Genomic DNA, 16,090 nt, shown 5'->3' with positions numbered 1-16,090 from the left:
ATTAGCATAGAAAGAGTTCAGTTGAAACCTCGTGAGGCACCAAGTTAGAACCAATGGAGGCAAAACCTTCCAAAATGAGGTGCTATCCAGCCATGTAGAAATTTCAAAACAAAACTGTTGATGGGAAACCATTTAGAGGGCTTTTCAAGCTCTTGGGGAGGGTACAAATGGGTCAAGATGGTGAAGCTGACAGGAGGGAGTGTGAAGAAATTTCTTCATAGGAGGTGCTTCTGTCAGTGCCCACCCCCCACAAGGTGATGGGGTAGGAAGGAAGGGATGCTACATTCTCTACCTAAACCCCAAGCAAGGAGCTTCAAACAGTACCATGAAGAGATGCTAATTTGTGTATTCTGGAATCTGGACACCGATGGCCAACTTCACCCAGAAAACCCAGCTGGTACAGCTTTGGTGACTAGGCCAGGAGTTACCTCATTGCGAGACACATACACTAGCAGAGCACAGACTGCATGAGTGTGGCCCTTAGACCTGAAGGGGGAAGAGAGAGGGCCCGGAGCCGTCCTACGTCCTGCTCAGTGACACTGCCTGCCCGGGGAATGAGACTCCAACAGAAAGGGTCAGGAGGAGCCGATGCTGGAACCAGGCACTAGAGGAGCCCCTGAGAGAAAGGGGAGATTTAATCAGCCCCAGGCCACTGTGAGGCCATCCTAAGAAAGCACACCGCCATTCCCACCTGAGGCTGTGGTCCAGCATGGGAGGCCTTATAATGCAAGTTAGTTCACTGGAAGGAAGGGCAGAGAGGGAGGCAGTGAAGGGTGTGTGTGTGAGAAAGAAAGAAGCTGCTAGAAGAGGAAACGCTTCTATCTGGTAAGAGATTAGAGTTTAGTGCTGGTGAGGATGCAGAGAAAAGGGAACTCTCGTGCACTGTCGGTGGGAATGCAAACTGGTGCGGCCACTGTGGAAGACAGTATGGAGCTTCCTCAAAAAGTTAGCAATAGATCATCTACCCTATGATCCAGCAATCACACTGCTAGGTATTTACCTGAAGAATATAAAACACTGATTCAAAGGGATACGTGCACCCTGATGTTTACAGTAGCATTATTTATAATAGCCTAATTATAGAAACAGACCAACTATCCATCAACTAATGAATGGATAAAGAAGATGTGGTACTGGAGTATTACTTAGCCATAAGAAAGAATGAATTCTTGCCATTGGCGACGATGTGGATGGAGATAGAACATATTATGCTAAGCAAAATAAGTCAGTCAAAGAAAGACAAATACCATGTAATTTCATTCATCTGTGGAATTTAAGAAGCAAAACAAATGAGCAAAGGGTAAAAAGAGAGAGACAGAAAGGCAAAGCAAGAAACAGACTTAACTGTAGAGAATACACTGATGGTCATCAGAGGGGAGGTGGGTGGGGGATGGGTGAAGTAGGTGACAAGGCTTAAGGAGGGCACTTGTGATGAGCACCCGGTGTTGTATGGAAGTGCTGAATCACTGTAGTGTACATCTGAAACTAATATCACACTGTATGTTAGCTCACTAGAATTTAAATAAAAACTTAACAAAATAAAAAATAAAAAGACTTCTAACTTCATGAGAACAAAAAGAGATCAGAGTGTGGTTCTTTTCTGTGACCTGACAAGTCTAAATAATGAAGTGAGATTCTGTTTGCTCTCTGAGGTAACTATAGGACTTTCTATTACCTGGGAATGATCAGAAAGTTTTGCAGTCAGGGACATGGAGAAAACTTTCTCTGTAGAATACATTTTAAAGGGACAGTTGAGGTCTGAAATGAAGTGATTTTTATGATTACAGCCCACGTGTTCTGATCACTTGATACTGCAGTGACGTTAATAAGAATCAGTCATGAGGGGAAGCCCAGAGGCTGAAGTCAGTGCGTGGAGGACAGAGCTCATGATGTCCAAGGATCAGGCAGGAACTCACTCTTTGGGGCCGGAAACCCCTTATGCAGGTGGGATAACAGGATGTGAAACTAGGGTGACACACTTTGGGGCTAACTTTCTCACAAGGGGATTCTGGCAGATGTTAGCAGCAATGGGAGCAGTTTTTCTCTGAGGCATGAACATCTGATGTGCTTTAAAGTTATAAGTGAAAGAGATGGAATTAGGGAGGAAAGTTCTGGAAGTCTACACACGTATGAATCCTAGAGAAGGAAATGGTCATACGGCATCAAAGGCCTTTTTCCTAATGGTGTAACGGGATGAACAGGTCATGACGCTTTATCAACTTGATAGTCTATGTACAAGACATTCTTGGGACCCATTAGGATGATTTTAACAAATATATGCCTGCCTTTTGTTTAGGATTTGTAAGAAGTGGTATCATTGAACTCTTCCTTTCTCTTTCTGAACTCCATAGGATGGATTTCAGATAGTGGATTTTCCGTGCCCTACTCACACTAACTTCTTTCATTTAATGCCCATTGGCATCATAAAATGTCTTCTCTGCAACAACTTCTCATGCCGTCCAAAGACATCTGTACATCGGATTTGGTTAATTCCGAAATGACCTTTGCTATTTGTAGCCAAATGCCTTCTCTCGCCCTTCTTCGTTGCTCTTTAATTCTCTACCCTCGAATTCTTTCTGAATTGGTCAGTTTACGTCTACAGATGCTTAAACATCTTTGTCTTCAATGAATACACATGGTAGGCTAGATTTTAGTTCTAATTAATGTATAGACTGTTAACAGTGGAGTGCATGTCCCTTTCTGCTATAAATCTCACAGGTAGAGTAGTTTCTGTTTTTATTCCCACCTGGCAGTGATGATGGATCCATTCCAGATGGTTTGTATGAAGTAGAGAATTGTCTAGTTTAGACTGGGGAGCTCACATTAAGGTTCATCTCTTAGTTACCTACTTGTGAAACTTTTAGGTTTATGTTGTTGTAGTTGTAATATGATATTATTTAACTTTTTAAAAATTAGAGGCAGGAGTTCCCTGACTGAATTTTTAGAGGGCAAAGACTCTTTGAATTGTCACTCAAAACTAGTCCAGAGAAATGAGAAATATGTGTAAATTATCTGCTGAATAAATTGAAAAGAGCTAATCTCTTCATAGTCAGCATCAAATAATTGTTGGCTGAATGATGCCTCCCCTCCTTCTAGATGAGAAAAGAGAACTGCAATACAATGTTGAAACACGGTGTCTTGTCTCAAAACATCCAGTAATAAACAAGGTGAACTCTGGCACAGATTTTACTAAATTTGGGAAGCTGAGTTTACTCCTTGGTAACATAAACTGGCATATTACTGTTTTCCTCAAAGAGAGTTTATGCACAGGTAGTACAAAAGAGCAGCCTACTCTCGCACAATTCAACTAAAGACTCCATGGAAATAAGTAACCCTTCTGATATGACCAAGCCAAGGAGGAACTAAGCCAGGAGCTTCTTTCTGCCCTGCTATGTTTCCCACGTCTCAGGACAACTGCCCTTTGGTTTTCTACATGTCAAAGTGTGTGTGCTGTCTTTGAGGCTTGGTGTTCTAATTTAATGGGGATTTCATTTAAAATAAAATCATGGACAGTTGGGAAAGGAAAGCAATGACCCACTGTGGTTTTGTTTGGCCTGAAGATACAACAAATGTTCACTTGCCTCTTTCACAGAAACCCAGATAATGTACGATGAAACAATTTTGATGATATGTAACTCCAAAATCCACCACATGAACACCTGCAGCTTGTGGAAATACTCCAAGAATTTTAAGAAGAGCACAGTGAGACGGTCAATCACCAGATGCCATTTGTTCCTTAAATCTGCAAAATAGGAAATTCACCCAAGGGCATAAAACGTTGTGGGTTTTTTTTTTTTTTGCATTATTATTTAAAGCAGATCTTGTAACATTCAGGTTGGAAGGAGAAGCTGCAAAATAATAGTAATGGATGAATTCTAAGAATTTCAAAATCTGGAGGAATGGGGTCTAAAAAGTCCCACATCATGATGATTTAGACGTCATGCACCAAGACTCTAAAGGACAAGGTTGCTCTCCTTAAATTCATTAAATCAGCATGAAGGAGTATTTTTTGACCTTATTTACTCTTATTTACTTTATTCCCTAATTTCTTGGGAATATTAGGTAACTGAGCTCCCTTGAAATGACATTTATCTTGCAACGACCGCGCTTCTGTAAGTTCCGGGAGCTTAAAGAGGGAGTGGACAAAGCTCACTGGTCACCCCGTTGGAGCGAGCGGCAAGAGCCTGCTCCTTGTTGCAACTGAGAGTGAACACTGAGTGTCTGAATGACCCAGTCCCAGTTCACGAAATGGGGTCAGACTCACCCTAATCATAATTTTTAATCATATTAGTCATCTCCTTCTTTCCACCTTGTGCTAAGTAGTAATATTTTGCAGACTGGGGTCATGCTTCTGTTTAGAAGGGTTGTTCATGTGAATGGAAGTCACCACAGAACTATTTTGTGGCATCAGAATGTCACCACATGTGTAGACAAAAGCTCATGAGCCCAGACAGATAAGACCTGAGCATCTCTAAGTAGCTTCTTCTTCACATGGCTGGGGTGGTTGTGGTAGTTATTGTCTTCAGTTCCAAAAGTTTCAGTAAGGTCTCAGTTATTGTGAAAAATGCTTACATACAATAGTATAATAGTTGATACAAAGATTTCAGTCATAACCGAGCATAATTTAGAGGTGTAGATGGCAGGTATATGAGGGAGTGCCAGAACAAAGTACAATCCAGTTTTTGGTGAGATTCTTTTAGTAAAGCTCAAAACCTTCATGCAGTAGTAGAGCAAATCTTAGTCCTGGGTCCTTGGTCCCACCGAGCTTTGTTCTCCTTCACCCTGAGGAACAGCCATTGCTTAGACATGGACAGGGCCATTCTGGGTCCCTCTCAGGGTCTTCTGAGATGAGGGGGTAAAAGGGACCAGGTCTGGGGGAATTTGCCTTTGGGAGGGATCTTCTGCCTTGTGCTTTTTCATTTTCTAATCCTTTAAAGCACAGAGCACCAGAACAGACTAAGCATTCTGCCTTCTCTGTCAGATAAGGCGTCCTGATCACCACGGACGCTCAGTTCTCGTCATGCCCTATGAAACGTTACCTCAAGGCTATAAAGAAAATCAGAAAAAAGAGCCTAAAGAATAAAGAGGGAAAACCTAAACTGACAATGACAACAAAAAGACCTCTAGGACTTGGCTAGACATGATAATTATCTCATCGCTCATTTGCCCCTCCAGTTCCTAGGTCCTAAAACATTAGGACTGAACTACAAGTATGCTCTTAATTACCAGTTCCCTGGAGAAGTCCCAGACTGGTTTCTTTGAGAATGCATTTGAAAAGGCCCTGTCTAGAACTTTCTGAAATTCTACATAGTTGCCTACCTCTGCTGCTGGTAGGAAACATCCCTGACTAGGTTTCTGATTGAGCCCAGGTAAGAACCACACACACGGCCTGAGCCTGGCGGGGACCACCTCTGGTGGCTCAGGAGCTGACAATCAGCCATCTGCTCTCTTCTGCTACCTCAGGATCACAAGGAAAGGATGGGAGCAATTGGAACCGCACTGTTGTAACTATAGCAGCCAAAAGACCACACCCCAGCTTCTACTTCATGGACTGGATCAAATCTCTATCCACCTGGAACAAGTCTGTTTCATTCACTGAGTCTGTCAGCCAGGATTTTCTGAGCCCCTGTTGGTTGTGGGCGGGTTACCTGATGTCTCTTCCTCCTCCTCTTCCTCCTCTTCCTCCTCGTCCTCCTCTTCTTCCTCCTCCTCGCTGTCTTTCCCAAGCTCAGCCTTCTCAGGGCACCCCTCTGGTTTGTCATCCCCACGCTCGGCCAGCTTCCTGATGTCCGGCTTCTCCAGGCTGGCGGTCAGATTCATCATGGCAAGGTCCGGAAGGCTGCCTTCGGGGTGGGCCAGTCTGTTGGCAGAGAGCAGCCAAGTCAGGAGAGGAAAGAGTGCGGGAGAGATCTGAGTGAGGGGCAAGTAAAAGGAGGATAAATAAAAATGAAAATCAGTGCAGGTGCACAGGCCTTGCAATGTGGGGTTGTTAGTGTCTTGTCACTTTTTTTTTTTTTTAAGCTCTTTCTAAAAACAAACTGTAAACTCAGTTAGGTCTTGTTAGCTTTTCCAATTCGGGTTCTAATGATTAGTCAGAAATGAGAGCTATCAACACCTAAACTTGACATTTTTCCCGGAGGAGAAAATGGTCAGAGTTTAGGATGTAGAAGCATGAAATGGCAATCATGTAGAGCAAGCATTTCATGGCTTCACGGGGGACTTACTCATTTTGGTGGATTGGTAATTTTTTCTTGATGCTGCTCAAAGTAATTGAAATAGAAAGGAAAAAAAAAAAGGAGATGAGAACAGAAGAATTATAAGGAATGTCAGAGATCACACATCATGCTACATATCATTCACTATCGCATTCCTGTATGCGTTTGTGGTTAAGTCCTAATGCCAAGTGCATTCCAGGATGGCGTCAATAGAGTGCTTTTGCTATGAACCCTGGGTTTGGCGGCTGAGTTGAGAGTGGACAGGATTGCAGGTCATAAAGGGAAGAACGTATAGACGACAGAGGCAAATCATGTCATGCTCTTTTAGTAATGCAGCAAACCATCCCACAAGAATCCAGTCATTCACACTCTAAATAGGATTTTTAAAAATTACTCTTAAATAACGTGTAATTGCAGTCAACCTTTGCACAGGCTCATCCCACTCTGCTGTCATCTAAAGCAATATGCAGTGGAGGCAAAATGCTTTCAGGAGTAAGAAGTCTGCATTAGGTCCCAGTCCGCAGGCACTGGTGCTTACTGGGGGACTAGCAGTCATGGGGAGATGGGGTGTGACAGCCCAGGTGAGGCACGGCGACAGTTTCGCTGAGCCCGGACAGCAGCCAGAGCATTACAATTTATTTCATACTGGACAATAATGAGTACCATCTTCCTCCTAAATTGTTAGAAAGTAGATCTTTTTCCTCATAGCCAATTTGAAGGAACATTTGTGGGCAATAAAGAATATCAGGGAAAGATCCACTGGAAATACTGAGAGTCTTCTCCATTTATAATAATTAATGTATATTTCAGCCTGGTTGTAACAGGATGGACAATTAATAATGTTATCCTACCTGTATAATTGTGGGCTCTGAACATATTATTTAACCTTTCTGAAATTCACTTTTTTTTCTGTAAAATGAGTAAGTTTGGCTAGATAAAAACCTACACTTATTTGCAACTCATTGATTTTATATTTGAAACACATCTGGGAAGCTGGGTAACTATTGCAATGAATCTGCATTGTCCTTAGACTTTTAGAGTTTTATCATTCAAAAGTAATTCCTCTTAACAGGGTGCCAAGCAGGTAAATTATGGAATGCAGAAACATTATGAATTGAATAAAGAAAGACCATCCTGAGGATGGCTCCACATTGGTGGAAGGAGTTACGATGACATACCACTTTCTTATTTTCCAAAGCTAGTCAATCCACCCTCCTGTCTTTGGGGAAGTTCCCCCCACCCCCCACTCCTGAAACTCCAATACCATATTTTACACACCAGCACTGCATGTCAAATCACAGGGGGCATATATGCTGTTCCTGCTTTGCTGGGACTCTGCATGTGAAATGGTGTTAAGTGTAAAAGCAGTCAGCTGTCACACAATTGCCAATATTTATATGTTCTCTTCAGCATTGGCAGGGGACGCATTTTGTAAGTGAGAAGATACCTCTCATTATGACATTTGGTGGAAGGATGACCATCTTGGAGTGCATTTTTACCATTCTACATCAGTACTGCCACGACTTAGTACTGACAAGAAAAACAACTTGCCAAGAATTAGAGCTAATTAATGGAATGAAACTTACAGAGATGAGGCTGTTTCTGCAGCTGTCATGCTGGCTATATAACAAAAAGTCCTCAAGCGAAGAGATCCCCAAAGTGTCTTGCCATAGGCAGGGCATATTGAGGGGAGATTAGCGAATGAAGGAATCAAAGAGAAACACTAGAGTAAACCTTGTGGAAGTGTGTCCAGAAGGTGGACTTCTGGAAACTTGTAACAGTCTACAAGAGATCTGGGACAAGATAATGTTGGGGAGAGAAGAGAACTGAATATCTGTGTCTGAACCAAGTATCTGCACATTTCCGTCTGACATAATCCTTGGGAGGAAACCGGGTATGTAAGATCCAGATGCCTTCTGGAGCAGTCTAAAGTCGGGAGCTTGTAATGGATGACAGAGAAAAAAGGGAAAACCTGTATCAGCCTGTTGTTTACTAGACTCGAGGAGTCTGTTAACTGAGAAATTGCATGAGAAAATCTGTGTGCACAAAATATGTACAGATGAAAATAGTTTTAGTGCCTGGAGTTTATGATTTTACAAAGGACACCTGTGTAAAGTCTTTCATTTTTCTTCAATTTTTTCATAGCAGTTTTTTTGAAGGCAATACAAAATAAGGTTAAAGCATGCTCATTGGAATCAGAAAGACTCAGATTCAAGCCTCACCTAGACAACTTACTAGCTAGATGATTTAGCAAAACTCCCTACTCTGTCCCCTAAGTCTCAGTCTGCTGATCTGCAAAATGGAATAATAGCGCCTACTTCACAGGATGCTGGGAAAACTAAGGTGATTTCTGTTAAGCTGTTAATACAGTGCTTCGCACACAGGGAATAGTTTTAAAGTAAAGAACCATCTGCTAATGATAGATCTTCATGTACCGCTTTGATAATTTGTATCATGAAAAGGCGGAGTTAGAAATATGTCTTTGCAAGGGACCACACCATGCTGGACACCACCATGCTGGGACAAGGGCTCAGCTTGGACTATAACTCTGTCATTAGCACATTCTTAACAGAACTTGTATATTACAATGGCCATTTGGAAGAAAAAGAGCAAAGGTTTCTTCTTTGGGAGTCTGTGTCCACCATTCTCAACCTTCTGTGCTCTCTGCTGTCTGCCCACCACCTGCCACCATGCATTCGCTGAGGCTGGGCTGCTGCGCAGGTGGGGCTGTCTGCACAATGTGGAGCTCATGGGCAGAACTAGCCCCCAGTTTGCCATAGTGAACAGCTGGACTGAATCTCCTCTCCTAGAAAGCCTGTGTACGTCAGTGTAGATATCCCCCGCCCAATAAATTTTAAAAAGGGATCCTGTTATTTCAAAAAGTAAATTGGTAACCACACTCCCTGAAACTTACAATATTGGTAATTTTGTGCTGATCTTCGTGTGCAGATGATCTAATCAGCACTTGAAGGAGATTTATAAATAGACATGGTGATCAACTGGATTCTCAGAGAACCCCCTCCCCCACTTCCTTAAAACCCACCTTTTTGCATGCTTTTCCCCACTATGGAGTTCATTTTCTTTTCTTTTGCATTGTCTTTATCCATGCCTATAACTTCTTCACCTTGCTTTTACGATGCTCCGGGCTCTGCGCTGTAACCCTCTTACTGACTGACCATTTCTCCTTCCGCAGTCTAACAAAGCAGGTGATGTTCTCTTTGTGTTTTCACTCTTTCCTTCTGCACCCACAGCTTTCTTTATACGGTTCTTTATACGGTCCTTGATGCGTGCATCTCTCCATTTGTATCTACTTAATTTTAATCTAATGATGGTTCTGGGGGCTCTTCCTTTGAGGGTGGAAAGCCAGTCTTAACTCTCCTGGGCTCCCTTGCAAAATGTAGCACTGGGCTTGGTATACAACGTGACTCACTGAAGTTTGGCCAATAGATTCTACACACACCACATGGGCATTCTTATTTGAAACAGAAGAAACAAATTATGTTACATGGACAGTTGAAGAAACCTAATTCTGTATTGGGAACTAACTTTGAGTAAATATATGAAACCACATATTAAGGTAGTTTCCATGAAAGAAAATGGAAAGTCTACCATTGTAACATCTCCTTAGTCTAAATTCCACTTATTTTTATGACTGTTCTAATTTGGAATATGTAGTAATGTAAACTGCACCCACCCTATTCATTAGACTATTAGAGAAAAGAGGTGTCTTGCAAATTTCTAGTGTTTATAACTAATATTTAAATAATATTTATACTGCTTAAGATTATTTTCTAGAATGTATACACACTTTTAGAAGATGGTATTCACAGATGAGCACTTGATTTGTAAGTTTAATATCACATCTTAAATGGGCGTGGTAGTAATTTCCTCCAAAAAAAACCTACTCAACAAATTGGGTGTAACATGGCTCTAGGTTCGCCATATGAGACAGAAATGACCATTATTCCTGTTGAAATATTCTAATTCATTCTGTTTAGGAATTCAGTTGGAACTTCCTCTCAATTATTCGTATCATCAAAATTTTATCAGTCACCCACTGTCCTTACCACCCCTACCTCACACTTTGTTAGATCATGCCTACATTTTAATCAACCCAGAAGCTGAATGTAGGTATGTCTTCTCTTTCATCCAGAACTTACATTTACAAACACTTTATTCTGCTTATGAAATAACACTGAGCATACAAGGAAGAAATTATGGAAGAAAGAAAGCTTAATTAAAGGATTGACTTACTATTTTCATCAAGACCAGGTCCTATTCAAAATTGGACATGCTTTACACACAGCCTTTCAGAAACACAGTGAGGGAAGAGTTTATTGGGTAACATCTTCCCTGGGGAACGACTTTTGCCTTTTTTAATAAGCATTCAGACTAAAATGAAAGATTCCACAGCAAAGAAGATAGTGCTAACAGTGGAATGTTTTGAGTCTTTAATTATTTTAGATGACTCTGGATCTTGATCATTCTAAGAATTCCTGAGTGCATTCCCTGGCCTTGTGACTTGGGTTAATGGGGATAGGCATTCTCTCAAGAGAGAAGTCTGAGACAACCAGAACCATAACTTGTATCAGCCCCTCCTGTTAGAGCCCATCAAACCGACTTCTGCCTTCTTAAGTGTCCCAGCCATCTCCTCATATAGCAAATGATAAATACTTTACGGGAAGAGACAGAGACAGAAAGAGATGGGTGGACAGGGGAAGAGGGAGAGAGGGAGAGGGATGGATGGAGGGATATGGGAGTAGAGGGGAGTGAGGGGGAGAGGGAAAGGAGGAGAAGGGGAGGTGGAGAGAGATTGAGAGAGAAGTTCCTTATGTTTAGAGAGATGAAATTTCAATAGTTGCTCAAGATGTCCAGCTAGAGTCTTTATCTTAACTTCTCTGCCTATCAGCTAAAAACCCGAGGTTGACTCTCCTCTCTCAGGTTGTCAACAAAACTAGCTCCCAAAGGAACCAGCCAGTCTTCATCTCTCCTTCTTCAGTGATCTGCACAGTGATGCACTAATTTTTCACACTTCTTTCTAGAAGTTTTGGTCCCCAGGCTTTGCTATTTGGTTGTCTGCCTTGGGATTTTACTTAAGAGAAAAGCGAATGGAATAGAAAACCAACAGATCTTTCAAAGAGTTATTCTGCTAATTGGATTTATTGCAAAATACATGTTTCTATGAACTAAATTACTGGCTTAGGAGTGGATATTTTAATTCACTTATTTAATGAAGTCAGGATAGCTTTAGGAAATTAGATCCCAAAGGATCTTTTTCTCTGTACTCTTAGGGAAGTTGAGGATAACTCTGCAAACAACACTTATCAAAGCTTACTCTTTATTATGTGTGGTCATCTGCATGTTTTATCTCCCCAGCTGGGTGATAGGGCTCGAAGGTAGGGCCCTGTCTCAGTGCCCATCTCTGCATCTTTTGTGAAATCTGGTGACGTAAAAGATCTTTCTTCAATATGCTAATCTTTCAAGTTGGGGTATATTTGAAGAAACCAATATCTTAATTTTCTTTTAACCATATAATTGTTGTAACTATTACCACTTCATTCAGGAAATATCCACTGAGGGTCAACAGATGGGTGAGGCCCTGAGGTAGGTGATAAGTGGACACGTGGTGAATTATACAAGGACTCCAGGCCTGAGGAGCTGACGCCTCTGGCAAGGGAGATAAGACAGGCAGGCAGAGTGTCAGAAGGCAGCAATGATACACTGCACTGGGCTGTGAAAATTCAGAGGAAGGGCAGAATATTGTAGCGGGGAAAGTTGGCATTTGTGGGCAGGTTTGTGGAGGAGGTGGTTCTTGAGCTGAGCTCTGAGTGATGTGTTCAAGAGGGCAATAAGCTCTCAGGCAAGCATTGAGCTAATTTACCAAAGAATAAAAGTAACGGGGCATCCATTTGAACCAAGACCAAAGGTTGAGCACCGGCTGAAGACCCTTGGAAACCTCTGAATCCACTTGCAGCACCATTCAGGATAAACATGAAATGGTTTGGTTGGCAAAATACATCCATGAGCATACCTGAAGACCACTGTCCACTATCTGATGACATCATTTACTATCTGATGACATCATTTTTCGTTTACAAAACAGCGAAGTGTTTAACACACCAAGAAACCGTTAAAAAAAAACAAACAAACAAGAGAGAAAACATTGAGGTACCCACCTATTTATTATTAGATATACACGCCCATTGACTTTGGCATGGCTACGAGGTGAGAGATGGAAGCACAAGGTGGCATGCGGATGAGGAGACAGGTGGGAGAGAGAAAGAGGAGACTGTTAGAGAGCAAAGAGGTAGACTGTCTTGCAAGCTTTAAGTCATCAGGTGTGTGCTCATCGATACTTCCATGCACGACGACGAGTCAAGGCAGCAAGGGTCAGGAGCAATGCGAAGTTAGATTAGTCAGGAAAAATGCTTGAAGGGAACAAGTTGCTCCATTCTTCTCATCCCTCCCCCTCTCACACACTTGACTAAAAATTGGTAATGTTTCAATTTTCAGAGCACAGTTATCAAGTAAAAGACAATCTAAAAGATGAATTCTTGCTCTTTCCCCCAAATTAAAAAAAAAATCCTACTAAGTAACCATATGCAACAGTATTCCCTAGGTTTTCTAAGACTGAAGTTAAACAAAGTCATTTTGTTTCTATATGCATGTTCTAAAAGAAAGTATGGACAAATTGCAGGGATGGATATTTAAGTATACAATGGATATTTCACACATTATTATTAAATATATATGTTATCAGAGACTGTTATTCCCAATTTGTGGGCCAGATTTTGTAAAACATCTACAAAGGAGGCAGGAGCAGAGAAGGCAAAGCATGACAGCCAATCCCAACTCTGTAAATACTTCTTTCTCTTCCTCATTTTGATCTTAATGTGGTCACTTATTAAGGGCTCCAGGGACAAAAAAATATTGTTAGTAAGGAAAATACCCGGATGGGAACAAGTTGCTTAAAAAGATGGGATATATATCCTACGCTCAAATTTAAAATTTGGGGATTTTTATATTAAACTGTTACAGGAAATCCCAAAACACCGAACTTGAATTTGAACCAAACCTTGAACTCTATAAGGTCTTAGAAAACTGTTTTTCGAAGAACTAAAAATGAAATCCCATGTTCCTAACCTCTTTAGGTAGCTGGCCTTGTATACTCTCTCATCACTCTGTTTTCTTGGTAGAAAATTGTTCAGGGCATGCTCGGGGCTAAATCCATGGCCACAAGGAAGGCAAGCAATGACCTCAAATGGCTACAGATCATTTAGATCTTCTTTCTCCTCTTGCCATGGCATGGAGGGTGAGGGCTGTGAGTGGAACAGCCATGGAAACGGAGAAAACATCTCCACATGAGACTGTAGTCCTTCCCCAGAACCTACATAATTAAATAATGTTCTACATGCTTCCAGGGAACTCCGAGGAACAAATTCCATTTTCACATACCCTAGGTCTCAAAAATTGTGATTCTTTTGGGCTGGTACAATCTTTGTTGAGCTGCATGGTCTCCTACAAAACTGTGGTCCTGAAAATCTCTATTTTCCTGGAAACTGTAACCTATATCTCTATTTGATTGTGTGACATTAGATTCAAAGACATGATAATAAGAGCAAGGGCAGGAAAAAGCTCCTACATCCTGGAGGAACTTGGCATGAGGAGAAAAATAGAGATCCAAGGGAAGAAAGGCATTTAGAAGAAAAAAAAATTAAAGGCATCATTAGCAATTGCCAATCATTACATTTCTTTTACAAACATATAAATATACTTTGCTTACCAACAGGTTTTTCTTGATTATTGAATATGACCTTTTGAACAAATGGTGCTGGTTATAATGAAATAAAGCATGTTACCTTATCAGAGTTAAACATCAAATACTAATTTTATCCCCAGCATTCACAAGCAATGTCAAAAAAGTCCTCAAAAATACTTCTACTAATTATTGATAAATCTCATTTTCCTATAAGGGCACTGTGTTTGTAAGCTTTTAATCTTAGGGTGACTTCTTTTGCTAACAAGTTTGCCTAGAAGTAATCTCTCTTAGGGGGCTCCCAGACTTCTAATAACTACCTTATTTTTCCTAATACTTGATTATCACTGAGGGTAGCCACTGACCCCATCCGTGTCCTCTCCCTGGTGGGGTGTTGGGAGGAGACAGGTTTTAGCTGAGCTTGCTTATTGATGGTGCCTTGACAGAATAAGATATAAATGCCCGATAACTCTGGATTCTACTGGTTGGGAGCCATTCACAGACTGAAAGGCATCTGGAGCATACTCAGAATAAAAAGGAAATGTAAACTCTGGTCCAAAAAACACAAAATGGAAAAGAAATCTGCTGGCCATCAATAAATAGATAGAGATTATAAAATGGTTTTCATCACCAAATAAAAGAGTCTTGGAGTTATCTACGACTCCAGTCCCTAGTATAGAAGAAAACTGAACATTTGGTAGTTCATAAAACTGTGCGTGATGAAATACTACTTCATCTTCTTTTGCTGTGCTCATTGTTTCCCTTGAAAAAGAGTTCAGAGCGAGTCAAAAGGACTAAAGGGGATTGTCGGCTGGCATCTGCCCTCCCTCCATACAGCCCTTTGCTTCGTTGGTTGCTTAACAAGGGTTTTTCCAGGAAATGAATCATAAGCTAAATCTGAAGCAAAGAGAGAAATCAGTATGAATGTTCATTAGAAGAATGCTTGAAATTTCCCTGTAAGGGAACCGACTCTGAAATTTGTGATAAAACCATTGTGGTTGCAACGCACAGGGGCCTGGAGAGAGACACCTCATCTGTTGCTTGTAAGCATTTTATATATTTATAGATGAGAAGACAACAGAAAGCTGATAAAAGCAAACACTGTCATCACTTTAGTTCCTTACATGATCTGCTGATTAGTAGTAGACTGTACTTTCTATCCTTTTAGTGGAAGTTCATTTCCAAAGTGGAAGGAAAAATTCTGCACATCACATTTTGGTACGCTCTTGCTTCTTCACTGGTTGTTAGCACAACAGAAAACTCATCCTCTGAATCAGCCAGATTTCCTTAATGTTCTAAAAACACATCACGGCCCAGACACAAAATAGCCATCGCCAACTCTCAAGTATTTGCATCTGCGCAGCTAATTTAAATTTACTCACGTGACGATCAAGATCACTTTGCATTAACCAGTCATGAGTCACTATGTATTGTTTCAGAAGCTGTCATAAAATACTCCACATTTTTTTCTCATTTCCTTTTCTTACTCACAGGTGGGTACCCATGGAAAGCTTAAGGTTGAAATTCTAAGGTTAGTTATTGGCTTCCTGCAGGGGGCCCAACACTCTCCACAGTAATGACAGTTATCTTTCTAAACTCTAAGGGTCTAATCATGGCACATTTTTTGCTGTATTTATATAGCAGATATATAAATATATGTTTATATATTATATGTATTCTAATATATTATATATCTTATATGTTACATATTATGCTTACCTTATACATTATATTCATATATATGTATTTCTATTACAGAAATATAAATAAAACTAAGTGTAATAAATGAAAAAAAATGAAGTGGGGAATTAAAGTGGTTGCGCCCAGAGCAAGAGGCTCGTGCTTCTTGCAAGCTCTCACCTGTAGATGGCGCTGTCTTCCTTGCTAGGAATGGACTTCAGGTCTGTGAGCTCCAGAAACTGATCATGGAAGTAGTGAAGGTGTAAAATGCACACCAACAGAAAGGAAGTTGGGATGAATATGCGAGTGAATAGTTCTGCCACGGTAAACTGTTTTAAGCCAAGATCCTCGAGCCTGTGAAACAAAAGAAAATGAAATGAAACAAAAAGCAATTGCCTTTCTTAGGCAATGAGCGCACATTCTTTTTGCTATAAATCAT

At 40.9% G+C, this 16,090-nt stretch overlaps 1 protein-coding gene across 1 annotated transcript in view; it reads right to left on the bottom strand.

Annotated features, from left to right (window-relative positions):
* The window catches only part of PIEZO2 (piezo type mechanosensitive ion channel component 2), a 541,878-nt gene that overhangs the window by 97,817 nt on the left and 427,971 nt on the right, over positions 1-16,090 (bottom strand). Inside the window, exons 17-20 of the mRNA XM_073888032.1 lie at positions 15,832-16,005; positions 12,392-12,433; positions 5,649-5,860; positions 3,582-3,742 (exon numbers count right to left, since the gene is read on the bottom strand). Coding sequence (XP_073744133.1) covers positions 3,582-3,742; positions 5,649-5,860; positions 12,392-12,433; positions 15,832-16,005 — 589 coding nt within the window. The remainder of the gene's footprint in view (positions 1-3,581; positions 3,743-5,648; positions 5,861-12,391; positions 12,434-15,831; positions 16,006-16,090) is intronic.

The sequence above is a fragment of the Callorhinus ursinus genome, unplaced genomic scaffold (assembly GCF_003265705.2).
Source record: "Callorhinus ursinus isolate GAN/ISIS: 27379988/994484 unplaced genomic scaffold, GSC_fseal_2.0 scaffold86, whole genome shotgun sequence".
In the NCBI taxonomy this organism is placed as follows: Eukaryota; Metazoa; Chordata; class Mammalia; order Carnivora; family Otariidae; genus Callorhinus; species Callorhinus ursinus.
Note: the sequence above shows the minus strand (reverse complement) of the source record. Positions and strands in the feature narration are given on the sequence as shown.